Genomic DNA, 23,082 nt, shown 5'->3' with positions numbered 1-23,082 from the left:
ACAATTGACATAAACGAACCATCTTTACAAATCAAGCATGCAAAACATGATAAATTTTACTTTGTCCATACAAATGAGATATCCCACTTAAACATACAAGTCGTCAATCAAGCTTCACAAAAAAAAACACTCCATCAAACAAAGCATGAGGTAACTCATCACGGAAGTCATTCATGATAGGGAGGGAGCCTGGAACCCCTCACGCACTGAGGGAGGAGCTCGTCATCGTCGCTCTAGAGGAAGGCTTTGTAGATCCCAAGCCCCAGGAACTCCTCCGACGCCGACGCTTGCGAGTTGAGGTCGACACCGGCATGGGGAGAAAGGCCACTTGCCGCCGACTGGGAACTTAATCTTTGGGCCTCTAGAAATAATGCAAGCCTAAAACTAAAATACCTAGAAAGGTGAACTGAATCTTTGGGCCTCTAGAAATAATGCAAGCCTGAAACTGGAATACCTAGAAAGGTGAACAGAATCTTTGGGCCTCTAGAAATAATGCAAGCCTGAAACTGAAATACCTAGAAAGGTGAACTGAATCTTTGGGCCTCTAGAAAGATTATTTACCTCCTAAAGCAGCATCAAACTATTCCATGCGTGCACCACAAATCTATACCAAGTTTGGTCAGGATCTACTTTTCCAAATCAGAATTTGCGCTAGAGCGAGCAAGATCAATGATATGGCTGTGAGACAGAGAAGGAACAAACAAATTCACCCCTCTCGTGACCTCCGTGGTAGACGCGCCGCCGCCACACACGACAGAGGGAGAAAAACGACCAGTGAAGGGGGAGCGGGGCGACCTTCGAAGGCCGGAGGGAGAGAGCGGCCGGAGTAGGGCGGCGGAGGCCGGAAGGAGAGGGCGGCTGGAGGAGAGAGAGGGCGAGCGGCAGAGCGGCTCTTGGGCGGGTGGCCCGATGGGGAACAGAGAGGAGTCGTGCGAGGGGGGATGGAGCGATCTGGTGCGGGCAGGGGAGATTTTTTTAGTTCTCTTTTAGTGGGACCGAGGATAACTAACCCAATTAGAACCTCTCCATCGGGCTAGTTTTTTAGCTGGGTTAGAGCAAACTAGCTCAAACTAACCCCTCCTGTTTCGATAATTTGAGGCTATTTCAATCCAAACAGTCTAACTCAGGGATCCAAACAAAGAGGAGTAGTACTGTACATGCTACAGTCTGGACCGTAGCACATTGTTTTTATGGTCATATCACCACATTGTTTTCTACTGTTGGTTCACTGGGCTACCATGGTTCGCACTGCTGGTTCACTGGGCTGCCGTGGTTCGCACTCCTCCAACCTGAGTAGTAGTAGTACTGTAGTATATACCGCATCATTCTTTGATCCTTCTTACTACGTACTTCGCCGACATGTGGGAGAGCCAGCATACGGATCAACGTGTCATGCACCATATTAGAGTGTGGAACGGAAGGGGGGCATCACCCCGTTCGAAGCGCCAGTAAATTATTTTTTGAACATCAGTATAATTCATGACTATAGTGAGTAGTCATATCACAAGTCTTTCCAACAGTAACGCGCCGTCAAATCGCATAGCCCCACCTTTCCAGCAGTAAGTTTGATCCGCCACTCCCTCACCCTCCTCGCCTCTCTGTCAAACCGCCTACCTGAAAACTGCCACGCATACTGCCTGGGAAAAGCCCCGCCCTCAACTTTTAACTACGCGAAAATAGTTCGAGCTTGTTCATTCTATATAAATACTTACTGTATATTTATTCACCCGTGGGGTTGTTCAATGAATGGAGGGCCGGGGAGCACAAGTGAACAATACTAGTACTACTAGTAGTAAGTAGGAGTCGTATAGTTAGTCACCTTAAATAAGAGAGTTTCTTTTCTTTAATGCCACGTACACAAATTGAAATGCTTGTTGTGGAGAGAAAAAGATAATCACTCCACTGTATATGTACGCAGGGGCCTGAGCGCTTGCTTTACTAGGGTTGCTCTCTTCATTCTCTCATCCTCTCCAGATCTAAACAAGACAGCGGTAGTGACATTTTCTCTCTGCTCACCGCTGGTCATAGATCCGGCTGGATCCCTTCGGCCGGTGTGTGTAGAGGACTAAAAGGTGCATCGTTCACGCGGTCATTGCCGCCGAGGGAGGAAACCCACAGCTGCCGGCGGGTCCCGATCCTCTGCTCGTGCCATTCTCTCCGACAAAACGCCGGCTCGGGAGGTCCTCCGACCCTTCTTCCTCCCTCCCGTATTGTGCGCAGATCGGACCTGCCGCCACTGACATCCCGACGAACCTCAGGTACAAGTTCTTCGAAAGCGGCCTTGCTCTATTGCCCCAGCTCCCAACGTGTCTACATGTGCATCTTTTTCTACTTCCATCAACTCTTCCAAATCCACCTAAATTTTTAGTATTATTAGAGGTAAAGCTACTTCATGCATTCGAATCTAGGACTTGGTTCAAACAACGAATAAAGGGGGAAAATCATAGCATGAATCTAGGACTTGATTCAAAGAGGAAATAACAAGGGGAAAGTAGCAGAGACCAGGTATCCAACCGGTCTCTTGGTTGAAAAGGGAAATAATGGGAAACTCAGTACAAAGTGGATAAGGAATAGATCTATTATTGGTTGAAAAAAGGATAGAAAGTGGCGGCTGGTGGACAAGTCAACAGAGTATGTCCAGGATTAGATTTGCTGCCCTCACATAGTAAAAGGTCTCCAGGATTACATTTGCTGCCCTCACATAGTAAAAGGTCTCCATGTTTAGATTTGCTGCCCTCACATAGTAAAAGGTCTCCAGGATTAGATTTGCTGCCCTCACATAGGAAAAGTTCTCCATGATTAGATTTGTTGCCCTCACAGAGCATGAACAAACTCGGCATCACCAGTTTATGCCTCCTTGTAGGTACATTGTGGTGATGCGTCCACTGTCGCATGTCCTTATACCAACCTTTTGCTGTTGTTAATGTAAGGGCGCATGTAAGATGAAGCGATCACACTGTTACCTTAAGGACATGTCTAACCAGTGTTATTATTAATCTAATGCCTCCAGTGATATGATGCAATTAAACTGTGTTAACAAATGGTACTCCTGCTATTTTCCCAAGTATGATAAGTAAGCTGCTTCTTTACACTGCTGAGTGACCTAGTGTCCCCATGGTCCCATGCCCTTAAACCAACTTTTTAGCTGCTGTTGATTTACTGTATCTGGTAAACAAGCAACGCCACCATTAAAGTAATCCCATATTTGACGAATGTCATAGTTGATCGTAATGCTTCCGGTAACATGAAGCATTGCTGACGTTTTAAATTTTCTACTGTCCTTGCGTGATTGCCATGAACATAATTAATATGCTTCTTTTCATTTCGTGTATGTTCCATATATTCTTATTGACCAGCAACTGTTTACTTTCTATCTTTTGTGCAGATAGGGATATCCATTTCACCTGTTGCTACTGTGACCTTTTGGTAAACTGCACAAAACACTTTCTTTTGGAATGAGTGTCTTGTGCAGTTCAACTAAAATGTCACGTGGGCAACATCTCTCAATTTTGGTGGAACTGCACAAAATGGTGATTGGAGTTTCCAAAATCTCCATCAAATTCTGTTGGTAATCTCGTGCAACATTTTATTAGCTTTTGCAAGATGAGCCATCACTGTCACCACAATGGCACTTTATTTTAGTGGAACTGCACAAAAGGATAAGCAAATTATGGCTGCACCTTACATGAGTAGGACAGCCAACCTCAATGTTGCTAAATTTTAGTGCAACTACTAAAGAAGAATCTGCCAGCTCACGAGAGCAAGTACTTATTGCTAGCTGAATGATGCAATCTTTGCTTCATTTCACGTGAACTGCAGAAAAAGGCGCATGAATTGAATCATGGATCTGCAGGTTGACCTCATCCGAGTGGAGTTTCAGGTTCACCACATCGAGTCGTGGCGGTATAGGGCCCCTCACACTGGTTGCTTCAACTAGTGCCACTATTATAGTAATTGTGCTCTTTCTTATCTATGCAAACAGGAATAATCTACTACATATGTTGTGATGGTCAAGAGCATTCGCCAAGTTCTTGGGTTGTATGACACAGCTAGCCAAGATGGATTTAATCCCGATATTCACTTTATCAAAAGCTCTAATGGGTTGGTTCTGAATCTTGCAAGTTGGGAATCAATGAGATGTGTAGGCATCTTTGTTGTACTTATTATTTAAATCTTATTTGTTGGTTCTGAATCTTGGAAGCTGGGAATCAATGAGATGTGTAGGCATCTTTGTTGTACTTATTGCTTGAATCTCATTTGTTGGTTCTGAATCTTGCAAGCTGGGAAACACGGCATGATGATGTAGAGGACAGCAACCATAACAAACTGTTCAAACTTGGTAGTATTTTCTGTGTGAAAGTGCGGAAAATGTGTTGATCATGTGCGTCCTTAGAATAATAATTCTAATTGTTGTGCATGTTGATCATGTGGCACTGATAGAACAAGCCAATGCATTGCTTGTTTGAATACATTTTAATTAAAGCTAATTAAATTTAAGTAAAGTGACCACTAACACTTGTTATTATTGTACCAATACAGACCCACTCGTGAACCGACGTGTATGGCCGGAATAGGTTTCTTAATGGAGGCGTTTGAATGCGCCGAGGGTGCATATTCTGTCGGGCATGTAGCAGGTGAAGGAGGGGTAGTAACTATTGTCACCTATACACACTCATTTTACTGCTCAATCCAGTTCCCCAAGAGCTAAAAAACCAACTGCTGTTGCCGCCTACTCACTCATTCACTTGAAGAGACTCCAATGGTGATCCAAGGGGTGAGCCTGCTGGATATGGACTTCGGCAAGGAGTTCACCTTTGAGTTCTCTGTTCAGTCCCATGGCGGCACCAAATTGAATGTGATGTACACCAACGATCCGGACTCGGTGAAGCTCTGCCTCGCTTCAAGCAGTACCTACAGGACGAGAAAGCACAAGGTCGCAGGACTAGACCTTGTGCCCATCCATTGTCTCCTGACAGGGACCAGCGGATCGCGGTCTTCGAGGTATGCGTGCGAGACGAGGTTCTCGTCTACCACTGCTGTAGGGCCATCAGAGGTTCTGGAGCATTCGCCCGTTTCTCCTTCGCTACGGTGGAGAGAAGGAAGAACGCGACGATTCGGCCATCTAGTGCAACAAGCTTGTCGACATCCAGAAGCAATACAAGATCATCGGCAACGGGCAGGAGAAGGACTAGCCGAGATCATCATCAACCCTGCTACGCCAACATGAAAAAAGACAACGATACCAAGCAGCTCCACTGGCCACCCTGCATCCGAACAAGTCAACCCTCGTACTCCCCTCCGCCCGCGCCTTCCCCCGCTCCAGTTCGTTCGGTCCATGGTCTCGACGTCATCCTCCACCTTGGTGCCCTCCCCGCGGCGCCGCCGTCTGTCGTTCCCAACATGGTCAGCAAAACAAGAGGAATCAGGAGACAACTCTTCGTCAAGAGGCTGACAGTCCAGGGCCCACCAAGTCCATGGCCTAGGTTTTGTTGTTTAACATGGGCAACCCACGACATGTTTCACCGTTTTTTGGATCAAGCGGCCTCTGGGCCTCCCAACCTAGCTTGTCTATAACATCAGCAGCCCAAGTTATGTTTGTTTTTTCAAGATGATGCACAACTCATATATATATATATATATATATATATATATATATATATAGGGTGGGTCTATTATGATAACACCCCTTAAGACCTTATTCTGCTAACAAAAAAGCTTATTCTGCTAACAGTACCGAGCTGACCCGTAACTACAAACTAACCCCGCAAAAGCAAGAGACGAGCTGCACGAGGTAAAAAAAGAAACTCCCTGCTCCCCTCCCAGCCAGCCACCTCCCCACGCAGCGCCCCACATCCCTCCCCACACCGCGCCCCACTTCTCCCCCTGCGCTGCCCCACTTCCCTCCCCACCTCCGGAGCGGAGCACCCCTACCCAACCCTTCTTCTCTGGCGGCGCCACCCACCACCACCTCCGGCTGCGTCCCACGGGCACCATCATCTACACCGGCCGCCACGCTCCTCTTTCTTCCACACTATCCAGCGGACATGGCAGGATCCGGCCGCCCTCGGCCTCCGGCGCGGCCTCAGCCACCGGATCCGGCCACCGCCGGCCCCTCAGCACGGAAGCCACCCTGCTCGCGCAGCTCGTCGCCGAATCCGGCGAGATCTGCATGGGTTCCCCTGTCCCGCGCCGCCGAGACCGCCCCTATCCTGCGCCCTTCCGATGGGAGGATGGGGAGGAGGTGCTCCATTGACGGCAAGGTCAACGGCAGAGGTCGTGGCCCCACCTCGCCCACCTCGGGCGCGCGGTCGAGGCCCCACAGCGAGGTCGCCGCGGCTCCCAAGCACACCGGCGATGGACAGGAGGCCGTAAGAGGAGAGTCGGATGTCGCCTGATCCGTTCCCGTGGGATTGGATGCATGTCATGGCGCGGGGTGGGCAGAGGGACGAGGGAGTGTGCTCCCACGGGCGTCCTACCATCACTGCGGGATCCTCGTCGGCGGAGGCACGTCTATGCAGTTGCTGGATCCCTGGAAGTCCATGCGTCGCGACTGTGCAGTACTTGCGTTGTAGCCGTGCAGTTCCCCGGTGACCCACCGCATCGCCAGCCTCTGTGCAGCTCGGTTGCCTCTCACCGTGCAGCTCGCTTGCCGCCCCCGTGCAGCTCACCTCCGCTGAGCAAACTCTCTCTCGCGAGTCCACATCGCGTCTGCACCACATCGTGCAGTTTGAGTACAGTTTTTGATTATTTTTGCAGTAACACATCCATCCAACCCAACAAGTACAACGTTTGTTTGTTCAGTGCAGTACCGCAGTGCAAATGCAGTGTAGTTTCGGTTTCAGAGTCCCGTTGAAGGCCTCGTGGTGCTATCCTACCCCATAATTTTTATGTGAATTGTGTGTACAGCCTGTGTAACAGAATTGCAAGGCCAAGTTTGTTATAGAAAATGATGCTTAGATGCGATTAAGTGTAAAACCCTATGTGGTTCACTTGGTAAACAAAAGTGTCTGGTGTGTAAAATTTTTGAAGCTCACTTTGTAATGTCATGTGGCTCACCTCTCGATAGTTATGTGGTCCACTTACGCCCGAGGTGAAGCTCACTTTGTAATGTCATGTGGCTCACCTCTTGATAGTTTTGCGGTCCACTTACCCTCGAGGTGAAGCTCACTTTGTAATGTCATGTGGCTCACCTCTTGATAGTTTTGCGGTCCACTTACCCTCGAGGTGAAGCTCACTTTGTAATGTCATGTGGCTCGCCTTGATAGTTTTGCGATCCACTTACGCCCGAAGTGAAGCTCACTTTGTAATCTCAAGCGGCTCAACTCTCGATAGTTTTGCGGTCCACTTACGCCCGATCCGATGTGAAGCTCACTTTGTAATCTCATGCGGCTCAGCTCTCGATAGAGTTGCGGTTCACTTATGCCCGATGTGAAGCACACTCCACTTCCTCGCCTGACAAAATTAACGTCTAAAAAAACACAATGAAGTTCGGTAGCCCGTCTGATGCAGTGTGGTTTTTAGTCTGAAGCAGTGCGTTCTTATGTCTCATGAAGTACATATGAAGATTTGGGTGTCGCGAAAAACAGAGTGTCCGCGTTTCGGTAAATTTAAAACTGCTCTCAAACCGTAAAGAATTAGAGAGAGTGTTCTACATAAAAAAGTTGCGTCTCGTCGATACCTTTCCAACGGCCTATCATTTGAATCATTCCGAGCAGCGGTTTGTAAAAATTTCATGAAAAACAACAGCTGTCACTCGTCGTCCGCCACACGATTTTTAAAATGAACTTAAAACCGTAAGGAATCTCAAAAACATTGCAACATTTGAAAGTTGCGCCTCGTCCATAGCTTTTCAGCGATATATTACACGCCTCGTTTCGACAAACGGTTAAAAAACTAGAGCAAAAACAGTACCAAAAATTTGAAAAAAATTGAAAAACAGAATTCCGCGAGTTAGTAAATTTGAAACTGCTCTTAAACCGTAAGGAATAAGAGAAAACTTTATATATGGAAAAGATGCGTCTCGATGATATCTATCCAAAGGCGTATCGTTTGCTTCATTCCGACGAGCGGTTTAGAAGAAATTGTGAAAAAACGCTCGCTGGCACTTGTCATGGGCCGCACCATTTTCAAAACTGATCTTAAACCGTGTGGAATCTTGAAAAGTGTTCAACATGTCGAAGTTGCGCCTAATCCATAGCTTTTCAACGGTATATTACACGCCTCATTCCGATAAATGGTTAAAAAATTAGAGCAAAAACAGTACCGAAAAAACAACACGTGCAGTTTTTTCCGACGAGAAGTTCACTCGTGTGAGTATTGCAGCACACTTGGTTCAAAGAATGACGTGCACTTGCATTGAACGTACAGTGCGGAAGTGGTGTGCAGAATAATTATTCTGCTAATATTAGCAGAATAGACCGTCTATATATATATATATATATATATATATATATATATATATATATATATATATATATATATATAGGACACCTAGGTGCCCAGGCACCTTGACTGGATACCGTTCAATCCTTTCATCGTTCAGATGTTCAGATGGCGAATCGGATTATCGGGTTATACCCGCCAACACATGGATTGAGAGTTTGTACTGTTTCCATATATTTCTTGCATGTGCATACCCACGAATGGCACATGATTACCTTCCATATGATTTGCCATGCTGCTATCAAAATAATTAACGCTTCCTAATTGGTTTGCGTCATTAATTGACCTGCCTGAGAGAAATTTCCAATTAAAAAGAACTTGTTGCCGTTTTTGAAATAGGTATGTTTTTTTATGCGGCGGACAAAATAGGATTTTTTTTTTTTGCGGGAAGGTAAGTAATATATGGATCGTAAGGTAAGTAATATATGATAAAGGAAGCACCTTTATCAGTAGGTATGCGAGCATTTGTCAAGATTACTCGATATTTATCAGTAGGTATGTGAGGATTTGTCGTAATTAAAGTATTGATTTTGTCTAACTATATTTTTGAGCGTGATTTTAAAGTATACCCCATGTGCTCAATTTTGAGAACATTTTTCTGTAGATGTAGTTCATGCTGATTAAATCCACGCGTCCAGTCGGGTATGCACACATCATTTTATTGTGGATACTCGAGTACATTTTTTCATTGATCCCCAAGGTATCATGTATCTCCATCAGTTCTTTATACACAATGGCGAGTATGTGATTACTGAGAATAAATAAATCGTTGAAAAATATGGCTATCCAGTAATTAGGTTATAATAACCATTTTTCTACCAGGATAGAATATAACATACAGAAGAGTACTTGCGACTCAATGTAAATATTTTATGAAAAATAGAAAGGTAGCACATACCCACGGATGGTTCAAACTTTCTAATTTTCTCATAGTTTGATTGGTAGCACACTGCACACACAAACTGATTTTACTCAAATATATTTACAACGAGATGCAAATGGTTCACATAGCCCCATATAAATAATTTCACACGTATATGTATGCAGAAAATATCTTTACTCATTCCCTAAGATTTTTAAATAAAGTGGATTTATTATTTAATCAATGTATACATATAATGGATTATGAACGTATGTGGGTATGGGTTACTCGAAAAGTAGTGTGGAGTGAAGTTATGGACATGAGATGCCTCATTATTAACTGTAGCGCAAAATGATTAGGATATGTGAAACTCAAAATATCATTATTAATTATTTGATAAAAATATTAGCGACTTTGCTTTGGAGTAGTGCAAAATGATTAGGAAATGTGAAACATTAATTTCAATGGATGGTGTATTAGACAAGGCCACATGTCTGGTGAAAATAGGGATTGCCACTACTAAGATACCCGAGGAAATAATAGGGTCATGAATGCGCATAGGTATGGGATACCCGAAAGAGTAGCTTGAATATTTTTACATAAATTTCAATTAGGAGGTTCTTAGAACGTGGTGTATGTGTATCTCATACCCGTGGAATATTAAATTCAAATTTTAAATAAACAATATATATGGAAAAGACACTTGGCCTTGGCTTGCCCTTTTTTAAATTATATTTTTAAAATGGCATAGTAGTGTACGGGTGACATATTAAATTGTGTGACCAATGGGCATGTCCTTGATTTGCGTAGGCATATATGCCTCAGTTGAAACGAAATTCAAAAAGTCTAAATTTTACTGGTGGTGGACATGTGATACCTTGAAATAACATGTATATACCTTGGGTATGTCTCCACGTATAGCATTCCTAGTTGTCTCATATTTTCTAATTTAGTATTAAGTTTATTTCATCTATCTCATTCTTGTGAGGTATGGCATTTATCTGTTGAAGGTATATTATTTTACTCCCAAGTCCCCAGGGTATAAAAGTTGATTTGAGCCATATCCTTTCTAGTTAAGCCACATCGTCCAATTCAAGTACGGTATTTTTTTTCTATATCATCTTTTGAGGTGTGCCAGTTAGTTGTTCTAGGTATATTATATTTATTTTAAGTCACCTATGTATATACTTATGATGAGCTTTAATAATAGATACGTTTCATTTTGAGGTGTGGCTATAGATTTAGGCCCCGCGTCTTGTGGATTGGAATTAGAAACATTGGGTATGTCCCTGCTAGCCGTAGGAAAATATGCATATATCTGATACCAAAAATTTCAGGTTCCAGTTATGTGCATATCCGATAACTCAAATTAACATCAAATATGAAGTATCTCTACTTCTAATGTCTCAGTACGTAAGTCGTTCGTTCGCTTCGTTCGTTCCCACCGTCCCATCGATCACGGCACCAGGCGATCCCTCCCCCCACCGATTTTTTTCTTCCCACCGAAAACTGAGACCTGTTTTCTTTCATGCATCACAAGAACCAAGCCAAACGTTCCATCCCCTTCCATATAAAACAACAACCCTTCCATCCTTCCCTTCAATTTACGACACCAATCAAATCAAATCATATGGAATCATATCGGAAAATTCCGTCACGAGAAGCTTCCATAAACAACAGTTTAATCTAATATTTTTTCTCTTTCCATATACAACAAATAATTTTCAAATCCCATCTTTCGAGCGGGGCAGTCAAGGCCTGATTCTCCACTCTTCCAGGTTTGCATTTGGATCATGTGGATTTGAACTGTTTCTTCAAAGTTTGCCGTCGGATCAGGTGTGTGAGGCCTGTTTCTTCAAACTTTGCCCCCGGTGCCGGCGCGGCTGCCAGTGAGACACGGGTGCCGGCGAGGCTTCCAGCGATCCACGGGTGCCGGCGCGGCTGCGAGCGAGACACAGGTCCCGGCGCGGCTGCGAGCGAGACACAGGTTAGTAACCTGTACACAGTTCGCTTCTGGTTAAACTAATGCGGGAAGAGACTGGGTTAACTATACAACTGTTCGATTGGTGGTGTGACATAGCCCCAACTGTTCGTCCGATTCGTACATGGTCCTGACTGTTCTTGTGTGCTAGCGAGGCATATACCTGTTCAAAGTATTAGATTAAACTGCTTTAAGTATACAACCAATGCATAGCAAGGCTTGACATATGTATACATTCAACCCTTTCGAAAACTTACTGCTTCTCGAGAGGTATCCTAACCCCGGCTATAATTTTTCTGACGTTCTACCGAAGTAACCTGTACCAAGAACATGGCTAAGGAGGATAATTTGATATATACATGATTTCTATTCAACAAGCAACGCTATCAGAATAAATGCAGCACGAATATGATTGTGCGGTTTCAGATTAGCTCCATAGTGTTCCTTTTTTTAATTATCAAGAGCTTGTTAAAATAACTGTGGTACATAATTGATATGGAATCCAGTATGCACTTATATGCACTTAGTTGACTATCTTTAGTTTCTATATATACTGATGGAACTATCTTCAGTTTGTATATATACTTTTCACAAATCAGTACTTGGCACAAACCTATCTTGGTTGTCAAACATAGTGTTCCTCAAGCATGTACTGATGGAACTATCCCTGCCATTTAGTTATATTTAGGTGAGAGTCCATACATTTATTTGAATGGTCTGGTGGTTCAAAATCCAAATATTTGATTAGCACATATATACATATGAGCGTTACCAATGCATACAAAAATAAATGACATGGATAATAAGAACTAGCTTTTCATGTCAGGGTGAAACTGTATGGAGAGAAATAGACAGATAACACCAAAGCAAGAGCAAGGAGTAGACCGAGATAATTGGCAAGCACGCTTGTTATACTAACATGAAGGTCTATAGAAAAGCTTCAGGATTTTGAAAATTTATTGTGTTTACAAAACAAGATCCATCTTCAGGATTTTGTTTTCTATTTACTGTTCACCAGGGAGTATATGCTCCCTGGAGCCAAAACTCCAAGCAAGTTTGTCTTGTCAGTGGCGTATGAGAAATAAGATTTGTGTCCGAGAAAAAATACTACAAATGGAGGACGAGATGATGCTGCCAGGCCAAAGCAACATTTTCATGTTGTCCCCTGACTCTATGCTTTTCTGTGTGGTTTCATCTACTCTCCTATTTTTTTTTTTTTTTTGCTTTTCTTAATCTCGACCAGCCTAGGAAGAAGAAAACTTGAACCAAAGTAGTTAATCCATTGCACAACTCAATGCATTTCAAATTGTTCTGTTGCTTCCACCAAAATCATGCAGATATAAAGATAATACAAGAAGGTTAGTTACCTTCCTTTGTGCAGGACAAGAACTCTACCCGCTGCCATTTTACGGAACCTGTAGCAAGCAATGCATTACATGACAATGTTGGTTATTGGGCACAAAAACTGAAGAGAAGCATTATTGTACCAAACATGCCAAGAACTTACTTTACTTCTGTTCAATGTAGATTAAAGTGCGTTAAATATAGTATACGGTACTTATTGATCTGCTTTGCCAATGACAATTGTTTATGACAGTGATGTCCTCAAACGACTTGACCCCGTTTGGTTCTCGTTCGGAAAGGGTGAATCTTGCTAAGCAACACCGACAGCGACAAATGGAGGCGACAAATGGGCTCCGACAACCTCTTGGTGATATCACCAATGTTGATAGACTCCCCAAAGAGGGTCCAGGTATATTGAATTGATAATTGATTGGTATTTGGTGATTGTTAAATTACTAATCTGAACAATCCCTTCCGCAAGCCATTGGAGCTGGCCCACAACCATCGAGCGGCTTGTTTATTCGTGAAGCAGATGTCCCGTCTCCCTTGACCATAGAACTCCCGAAAGGGAGTCCAGGTATAACTCATCGTAATATTTAAATGCCTTCGATATTGGTGATTACTAATTTGAACAATCCCTTTCGCAAGCCGTTGCATCTGACCCACGACCATCGAGCAGCCTGATTATACATGAAGCACCAATCCCCTCTGCGTCAACCATAGAAAACCACAAAGGTAGTCCAGGTATAGCTTCCGAACTCACACCTCCTTCCAATTTCTAAATATAATGAAGCGGTAAATTTAATCCATCAGAGGGGATTGTTGCGAATCATCTGGTTTGGTATATAATTAATATATCGCAACCCTGATGGTGCATGATTTTATCCATAAATACTATTACTGTTCAAAATCAGATGCTAATGTGTGTATACCTACAACAACAGATGGAGCTACGAGGGGCCGTGCTGGCCAACGTAAAGGGACCTTATCAAAGGAAGAAAGGGATGTCATCAACGCACGGAGAAGAGCAACTTATAAGAAGAAAAAAGAAGAGCAAGGGTACCAAGAACAAAAGGATAAGTTGAACACAAAGAGACGAGAATCTTATCAGAAGAAGAAACAACAGGAAGACCGACAGCGACAGATGGATGCGACAGATGGCCTCCGACACGCTCTTGGTGAAGACACCAATGTTAATATACTCCCCAAAGAGGGTCCAGGTATATGGAATTTGTGTAATGTTTTTAGTAATTCACCTTCAATGTTGTTTCTTACTAATTAGCAAAGTCCCTTTCGCAAGACAACCGATCTGACCCACAACCATCAAGCGGACTATTTATTCACAAAGCACCAACCCCATCACCCTCAACCATTGAACTACCCAAAGGGAGTCTAGGTATAACTCTGAGACAATCTTTAAATGCCTTTCATATTGAATTTTGAATAATTTGAACAATCCCTTTCGCAAGCCATTGCAGCTGACCCACAAGGATTGAGAGGCCTGATTATACATGAAACAACAATCCCCTCTGTGTCAACCATAGAACTCCCCATAGGTAGTCCAGGTATTACTTTCGAACTCACACCTCCTTTGATTTTCTACAAACATCGAAACAGAAATAAGTACAAAGTTGAGTCACTTATTTTGGGACGGAGGGAGTATTACTTTTGTACCTCCAGTCAACCATGAGAGCTTTGAACTTGATTGTTCTGGTTCGGATGCTAATGTGTATAGACCTACAACAACAGGTCCAGCTATAAGGGGCTGTGAGGGCCAACGTAAAGGGACATTATCAACGGAAAAAATGATGTCATAAACGCACGGAGACGAGCAACTTATAAAAAGAAAATAGAAGAGGAAGGGTACCAAGAACAAAAGGATAAGTTGAACACACAAAGACGAGCAGCTTACGAGATGAAGACACCAAAGGACACAAACACATTAGATATCATAAACGCAAAGAGGCGAGCCGCTTACGAGAAGAAGGAACAAATAAACACGCAAAGACGGGAAACGGCTCAGAAACATCGTGATAGCTTAACACCAGAGCAGAAAGGGGAGATTAGTGCTCAGCGCCGACAGCGAGAGAAAGCTATCCGGAACACCCCGTGTGCTGAATCCATTGCGATGCCTCGTCCTGATTTAGCAACCTCAGCTACGGCGAGCACATGAGGTTACACCTTCAAATCTTACGGTATTCCTCGCCTGTGTACTCCACACCTTATGTTCGTATGCATTAAACAAATATTTACTTGCTCCGTATCGGTGCAGCCGCCTACTGTACCAGTACGCTGGACGATAGTATCCTCATATTGGATCCTAGGCAACAATCCCATGGTGAACAAATTGATCATGTTCCTGCTGTCACCAAGAGCCCCACATACATTCGAAACACCGAAAACCGATGGTACTTATCCCATCATGAACCAGCTTTCATTTTGTAAACATTCAACAGTTGTTTATGACAACTCAAAAATGTTGCAGGTGCCTACCTAAGTAGAACCTTCGGTGACGGGGCTGTAGATGATGACCCAATCAAAATCGATGATGACCTAAAAAGTGTCGACCAGCTAACCAGTGATCCGGTAACAATAGCGGATAACGGAGCGGACGAGCAGAATCATGAGTCCAGAGCTCGGCATAGGACAAGAGAGCGAGCTTGCAAGGGAAGTATGGCGGCGAAGAAGCGTCAGGAGAAAATTGGCAAGCAAAAAACATCACAGAAGGTACCACGTGGTGAGAGGAATGCTCTACTAGATCGGCGTAATGAAAGGTTTGCAGGTAGGGTGAAGACCCCAACCGTCAGGTCCATCTCCATACCGGAAATGAGCTCAAGTGGACAACCTACCGTAGTGGAAGCACACGGTGCCTCGACCTCATCTAGCACACCGGAGTACACGATCAGAAGTGAAGGTAACACTCCCATCCTTACTCTCCTTGCGTCCCTTGAGACTGAACCCTCATTTATTGGTTTCGCACCTGAGCAGACGACATGGACGCTTACCTTAGTCGTCTCATGAATGATAATGTCAACCCTGACAGCCTCTTTGACGATGAGTATTACCTGTTTGCTGGTGAAGGTATGTACACCCACTTGAGCAACATCCACCCGTTGGGAATATCACACTAATTTTAAACATTGTTTGCAGGCTCAGATGCTGATGACATGGAGCACGACGAATTGGAAGACTCAAGTCACAATACCTATGTCGACCATGATCCATTGGACTATGTCTACTCAAACCTCCCAGACCACACACACATCCTGAAGCACGCCGCAAATTGCGATCACTGCAAGGCCAAGAAGTTTGTGTCCGAGGCCTCGGGATTCTGCTGTCGCAGTGGGCAGATCCAACTGAAGCAACCGGAGCCCATCCCGGAGCTAATGAGGCTTTGGTCTAGCATGGATGCGGACTCAAGGCATTTTCGGGAGAACATACGGTTCTTCAATGGCCACTCTCCTTCACAACCCTCGGAGTCAGCCTTGATGAAAGCTACACAAACATGAAGTCTGGGGTGTACACGTTCCGGGCGCATGGAACCATCTACCACAACATTCATTTCTTCGGGCCAACGTCACGTCCAGATCATCTACAGTTGTACTTCTACGACGACGACCCAGGCCTAACCCATCGCAAGGCTGCCACCGAGCAATTAGACCAGGATGTTGTCAGAAAGTTAGTGGACATACTCAGGGAAAACCCGTACTCCCAGCAGTTTAGGAGTTTGAGTGCGCACAGGGACAACCTCGATGATTATAGGATAGACCTCAACACTGACCAGAGACTAGACCAACGAAAGTATAATAGACCTCTATCATCTGAGGTCACTGCGATTTGGGTGGAGGGCACTGACCTAGCGAAGAGGTTCGATCGTAGGATTACACTTTGCGGGAATGACAACCAGAGGCACAGTATACATGTGACGGCTTGCTCGTATGACCCGCTCTCTTACCCACTCTTCTACCCAAGGGGGGAGCTCGGTTGGCACCCGAAACTTCCTAAACGTGATGTCCCTTGGCCGGTTGTGCAACAACCAAGAGGTAAACGTGATGATGATGATGATGATGATGATGATGATGATGATGATGATGATGATGATGATGAGGACGCAGGTAAGCCTTATTCGTATTCTGTCGTTCAGATGAATTGTATACTTCTCATATGAATTCTAATGTCCGTGTTACTCATCCATGTGCAGAGGGGAATAGCAGGTTACACGTCTCGGTGAGAGACTACTACTGTTACATGCTCCAGACACGACCTAGGATATTCAATCCCATACTCTGTGGAGCACGATTGCTCCAGCAATGGGGGGTGGACATGTACATCAAGATTGAGAGTTGTAGGTTGAAATGGTACAGAAAGAACCAGACAAAGATCCGTGCCGACCTGTATAAAGGAGTTGTTGATGCAATTACATCTGGGGAGACCCGGGCAAGCGCTGTTGGAGTAAGGATAGTGCTCCCTGGAACGTACCCAGGTGGCGACCGCGACATGAAGCGGAGGCATATGGATGCCATGGCAATTGTCCATACCTATGGGAAGCCTGGCATCTTCTTGACCATGACCTGCAACATTAACTGGGAAGAGATAACGAATGAGTTGTTTCCTGGTCAGACAGCGCAAGACCGACCTGATCTTGTGGCTCGTGTGTTCCATGGCAAGCTAGAGGCTATGAAAGAGATGTTGTTCAAGAAGAATATCTTGGGTGTTGTTGTCGCACATGTATACGTAGTCGAGTTCCAGAAGAGGGGCCTCCCCCACGCACACTTTTTGTTATCATGGATTCTGCCTATAAGCTTGTCGTTCCGGAGCAGTACGACCGACTCATTTCTGCCGAGCTCCCAGACAAGCAGAAGTATCCTGAACTCCACGCCTTGGTGGTGAAACATATGATGCACGGACCATGCGGTGCTCTCAACCCCAAAAATGTGTGCATGCAACAGAACGAGTGCAAGTGCAGATACCCGCGGCCGTTCAATGAGAACACGGCACAGGGCAAGGACTCATACCCAGTTTATCGTCGTCGAGATAATGGTCGGCAGGCTAAGGTCCGGGGTAAAATGTTGGACAATAGATGGGTTGTGCCGTATAACCCTTACCTTCTGCGGATGTTCAATTGCCACATCAACGTTGAGGTTTTCTCCAGCATAAAGGCCGTCAAATACCTTTACAAGTACATATACAAGGGCCATGATAGGGCTTCTTTCAGCATCGACCAGCCCGATGCCAATGGTAACATTGATGAGATCAAAAGATACGTAGACGCGAGGTGGGTTACTCCTCCAGAGGCGATGTGGAGGATATTTGGCTTTCCCTTGTGTGCCAATGACCCGCCTGTCCTACAGTTGCCTCTTCATCTCCCGAATATGCATAGGGTGGCATTCAATGAGCAAGCTCACTTGACCGACGTAGTCGCCTCTGAGAATGCTTCCAAATCCATGTTGACAGAGTATTTCAAAGCTAACCAAAACCACCCATGGGCTAGGAATATATTGTACAAGGATTTTCCTGGAAGGTTCACATGGCAGAAGGGTAAGAAGTATTGGAAAGAGCGGGTGGAGCGTTATCAGATAGGTCGAATTGTGTCTGCCAATCCTGCCGAGGGGGAGCGATACTATCTGCGTGTGCTGCTAAACCATGTTGCTGGCAAGACATCCTATGAGGACCTGCTCACCGTGGACGGTAGGCTATGCGGGAGCTTTAGAGAGGTTGCTGAAAGGTTGGGACTCATCGAGGCAGATAACACGCTCGACAACTGTCTTACCGAGGCAGAGCAGTGGGCGATGCCATGTTCGCTCAGGAGGCTCTTCGCAACAATTTTGGTGCACTGTGAGCTAGGCGACGTGCGTGGTTTATGGGATAGGCACTTCGAGTCTATGTCTGATGACTATCGGCGATCACACACGTGCCCGATTAGGGTGGAACAGATGGTGTTGCTTGACATTAGGGGTATGTTGCAGTCCATGGGCAAAGACATAGCTGATTTCGCTCTTCCATGCATTGACGATGCTTTCGACCCAACCGAGGTCGAGGCCAGAGAAGTGATCGACGAATCCAACGATGATTTTGACATCAATGACACTAAATTGGCTTCGTCGCTAAACTTGGAGCAGAGGGCTGCATACGACGAGATACTAGCTCCTGTTGAATGCGGTGATGGGTGTGTGTTCTTTGTTGATGGCCCGGGAGGTACAGGGAAGACCTTCCTGTACAGGGCGCTGCTCGCCAAGGTTCGAAGCGAGGGAAACATCGCTATCGCTACCGTGACGTTAGGCGTCGCCGCTTCTATCATGCCTGGAGGCAGGACTGCCCACTCGAGGTTCAAGATCCCGTTGAGCTGCGACGATGGCGCCTCATGCACCTTCACGAAGCAGAATGGTACCGCCAAGCTACTGAGGATGGCCTCATTGATACTATGGGACGAGGCCACCATGACTAAGCGACAGGCGGTCGAGGCACTGGACAACAGCATGCGCGACATCATGGGAAGACGAGACCGACCCTTTGGAGGAAAAACTGTTGTGTTTGGCGGGGACTTCAGGCAGGTGCTTCCCGTCGTCAGGAGGGGGTCCCGGGTTAGATAATCAATGCAACCCTCCGAAGTTCACACCTCTGGACGGGTATGCGCCAGCTAAGGCTCGTCACCAACATGAGGGATCATAATGACACCTGGTTTGCCGATTACTTGCTAAGGGTAGGCAATGGCACTGAGGAAGTTGACGATCAAGGAAACATACGACTCCCTGAAGATATTTGTGTGCTGTCTACAGGTGAGGGTGATGACCTGGAGAAGCTGATTGACCATGTGTTTCCGAGACTAGATGACAACCAGTCCGATCCGAATTACATGACTTCACGTGCAATCCTCTCCACCACGAACGACAACGTCGACAAGATAAACATACGCATGGTAGAGCGTTTTCGGGGAGAAGAAGTAATCTACCATAGCTTTGACAGTGCAGAAGACGACCCGTATGGCTACTACGCTCCCGAGTTCCTAAATGGATTGACTCCCAACGGTCTGCCTCCGCATGCACTCAAACTGAAGCTCAACTGCCCTGTCATACTTCTGAGGAACATTGATCCGGCTAATGGTCTGTGTAACAGGACGAGGCTTGTGGTGTGAGGTTTCGAGAGGAACGCCATTGATGCAGAAATCGTGATCGGACAACACGCAAGTAGGACGGTATTCCTTCCTCGAATACCCCTATGCCCGTCTGAAAACAACATGTTTCCATTCAAGTTCAAGAGGAAGCAATTTCCTGTAAGGCTTAGCTTTGCTATGACGATTAACAAGGCTCAAGGCCAGACGATTCCGATTGTTGGCGTGTACCTACCTAATCCGGTGTTCTCTCATGGTCAACTCTATGTTGCATTGTCTCGAGCCACCACAAAGAGAAATATAAAGATCCTCATTGAGAAGGAGAAGGAGAAGGAGAATGCCAAGAAGCAAAGCGGTAAATCTAAGAAGCGAAAAAGACCTGCCCTGTCCTTACAGACCTCGATGAAGAACATCATCTATAAGTAAGTCCTTACAGGCTGAAGTCCGCTCTTAAATATGTGAGAGGATTTACTCTTATGCTATAGGTAATTTGGTGCTCTTTGGTGTCTTTGTACATATCTATATCTTTCGATGTTTGCAGTTGAACTTTATTATGTTTATAGTACAAGGCAAGTATTAATAATATTGCCTCGGATTTGTGACTTTGCAAGTTGCCAAATTTTGCAGTATGTGACATTATTTTTCGTTTTTCTGGTTTGCTTATGTATATTATTCTTTTGTTGTTTTGTAATCAATCATCTACTACATCTAAACTCGGCTTTGTTTTTCTGCACAAATATTGCACACTGCCTTGGTCACTTCGTTCTTGTAAAACTAGACTCCACTCAAGTGTTCTACATTAGAGAAATATTTATGATGCGGCCCCAATGCAGACTGTATGTTTACTTATTATCGTGATCTTTGTACGTTGATGCCTACACCCTACAGCCTGAGCCACTTGATGACCAATCTGTAATTCAATGTTAAAAATATAGATGCAGATACGTTAATTATAATGTGGCATTGAAAGTGCGTTATATCGACTAGAGCGGGGGTGAATAGGCGATTTTTATGAATTCTTCACTGAGGAATTTGATGGTGAGGAAATTCCTTAGCGAAGAACTACTTGCAGCGGAATAAGTACTCAGAAGTAAGCATAACAGAAGACATGCACGGTCATCATGATGAAATGAAGACAATCACAAAGTACAGAAAGCGTAAACACAGGATAACACAAGACGAAGACAAACAGACTGGAGAAATTGAACTGAGGAAATTGAGAAAGTCTTCAGTCAAAGTCTTCAAACACAGATATGAACTACTCAACACAGTAATGAGGAAATGGAAGAGTTGAGGGAATAGAACCAGTAGGGTTGGTGAAGACAATGATTTGATAGACCAGTTCCAACTGTTCTCAGTTGTATGTCTGGTTGGAGCGGCTGAGTATTTAAACTCGAGGACACACAGTCCCGGACACCCAGACACTGAGCACGCAGCTCAGGACACCAAGTCCTCACCGTATTCTCCTTGAACTAAGGTCACACAGACCCCGTCCAATCACTCGTGGTAAGTCTTCAGGCGACTTCCAAACCTTCACAGACTTTGGTCACTCGGCGATCCACAATTCCTCTTGGATGCTCTAGACCATGACGCCTAACCGTCTGGAAGAAGCACAGTCTTCAAAGGTAACAAGCGTCGGATCCACGTAGGATCAATCTCTTCAGTGATGCTCAATCACTTTGGGTTTGTGGGTGTTTGGGTTTGGATTTTCCTCACTCGATGATTTTCATTCAAAGTCCTCGGAGGATGGGTTGCTCTCAAATGACAAGTGTCAGTTTCTCTCAGAGCAGCCAACCAGCTAGTGGTTGTAGGGGGCGGCTATTTATAGCCTAGGGAGTAGCCCGACATGATAAGACATAAATGCCCTTCAATGATATGACCGTTAGGTGGATAAGATATTTGGGACAGCTGGCGCGTAGCACAGCAACGGTCAAAAATTTGACTCTCAAATTCCTCAGGGCTATCATGTTCCTCACTGTGTAGGCAATCCGCACTGGCGAATTCCTAACTCCTCAGTCAGAACAAATTCCTCAGCGACCAGAAGAACTTCGTCTCTGTCACTGAAGAAATTGACTGAACTGTATGAGATTTCCAATGGCTTCACTCGAAGGGATTGGTAGGTGCAGGATTTTGAGTTGAGCATCACATGGAAATTTTTCCTTAGTATTTCCTCAACCCCCTTTAACAGTACGGTGTTTCCTATGACTCAAGAAAGAGAAAAACAAAACTATGAAAACGAAAGTCTTCAAGCTTCATATTCCTCGCATGAATATCAAGTCTTCACGGACACACCAATTTCTTCACTTTCAAAGTCTTCATGAAAGTCTTCAGGAATACCAAAATCTTCAGTCGAAGATATTCATTTTTAGGGGTCGACTTTCTCTGTAAATATCAAACTCCTCATAGACTTATAGACCTGTGTACACTCATAAACACATTAGTCCCTTAACCTATAAGTCTTGAATACACCAAAATCACTAAGGGGCACTAGATGCACTTACAATCTCCCCCTTTTTGGTGATTGATGACAATATAGGTTAAGTTTTCAACGGGGATAAACACATGAAGTGTAAGTACTGATATTGAGGAATTTGATTGCAAGATATAGAAGAACTCCCCCTGAAGATGTGCATAGTGAGGAATTTGCTTTTGAAACAATGCACACTTGAAGAGTTGAATCATGGAGATCTCCCCCTATATCTTGTAATTCATACATGCATTTGACATATAATATGAAGAATTTGAAATGCATGATGAAATATGGTGCCTGAAGAGATTCAGCATGCGAGCAATAATATTAATGAGGAACAAGCATGCAGAGTCACGCATCAAAAGCATCAGAGCACAGTGCATAAAAAATATCAGAGCACCATCGGTTTTAAGATTACAACTCGATCCAATAAAAGTTTCAGAAGAGCGAGAGTTGTAACTTAACAAGAAAACGCCCATATAATAGACCCGCTTGAAGACTAACTCCGATTTCTCCCCCTTTGTCATCGAATGACCAAAAGGATTGAAACTGAGGACTAACGCCCCAAAAGATTATCAACTTGATGGAGGAGCGCCAGTGTTGTCGGGGTTGGTTGTCGTAGTAGGGCCTGCCGCAGTGTCGTCCAAGTCTTCATTTTCATCAGTGGCGCACGATGAAGAATAGGAGCTGGCTTCCAAGAAAGGAACCTTGACCTTCTTGAATTTCTTCGGTGGAGGTGCAGACCAGTCAAATTCTTTCTTGAGACCCATGCTCTTCAGATCATCAGCGCTGTAGATGTGAGATAGAACAGCCCAAGTACGGTTGAAGGTTTCATGGAGGTAGTATTGGTTTCTCCTCACTGCATTGTGGGTTGA

The 23,082-nt window shown here is 44.7% G+C and overlaps 2 protein-coding genes across 8 annotated transcripts in view; one reads left to right on the top strand and one right to left on the bottom strand.

Moving 5' to 3' along the window:
- Nucleotides 1-10,907: 10,907 nt before the first annotated feature.
- LOC123110920 (uncharacterized) overlaps nt 10,908-23,082 on the bottom strand; it is a 43,474-nt gene continuing 31,299 nt past the window's right edge. The window contains exons 4-8 of one of the 7 annotated variants that reach the window (XR_006453826.1): nt 12,653-12,700; nt 11,899-11,952; nt 11,543-11,602; nt 11,358-11,448; nt 10,908-11,274 (exon numbers count right to left, since the gene is read on the bottom strand). The gene's annotated coding sequence lies outside the window, so the exon portion shown is untranslated. Of the gene's footprint in view, nt 11,275-11,357; nt 11,449-11,542; nt 11,603-11,898; nt 11,953-12,652; nt 12,701-14,303; nt 14,367-23,082 lie in introns of all 7 variants that reach the window. The other 6 variants (XR_006453823.1, XR_006453824.1, XR_006453822.1 and 3 more) reach the window with 6 other exon arrangements.
- Nucleotides 15,479-16,138, top strand: LOC123114712 (uncharacterized). Its single transcript, XM_044536145.1, has 2 exons — nt 15,479-15,710; nt 15,780-16,138. Exons 1-2 carry the CDS (start codon nt 15,623-15,625, stop codon nt 16,136-16,138), a joined length of 447 nt encoding a protein of 148 aa, XP_044392080.1. The 5' UTR covers nt 15,479-15,622.

This window comes from Triticum aestivum, chromosome 5B (genome assembly GCF_018294505.1).
Source record: "Triticum aestivum cultivar Chinese Spring chromosome 5B, IWGSC CS RefSeq v2.1, whole genome shotgun sequence".
NCBI classification, from domain to species: Eukaryota; Viridiplantae; Streptophyta; class Magnoliopsida; order Poales; family Poaceae; genus Triticum; species Triticum aestivum.
The sequence above is the reverse complement of the archived record's forward strand: the minus strand, read 5'-3'. Positions and strand labels throughout refer to the sequence as shown.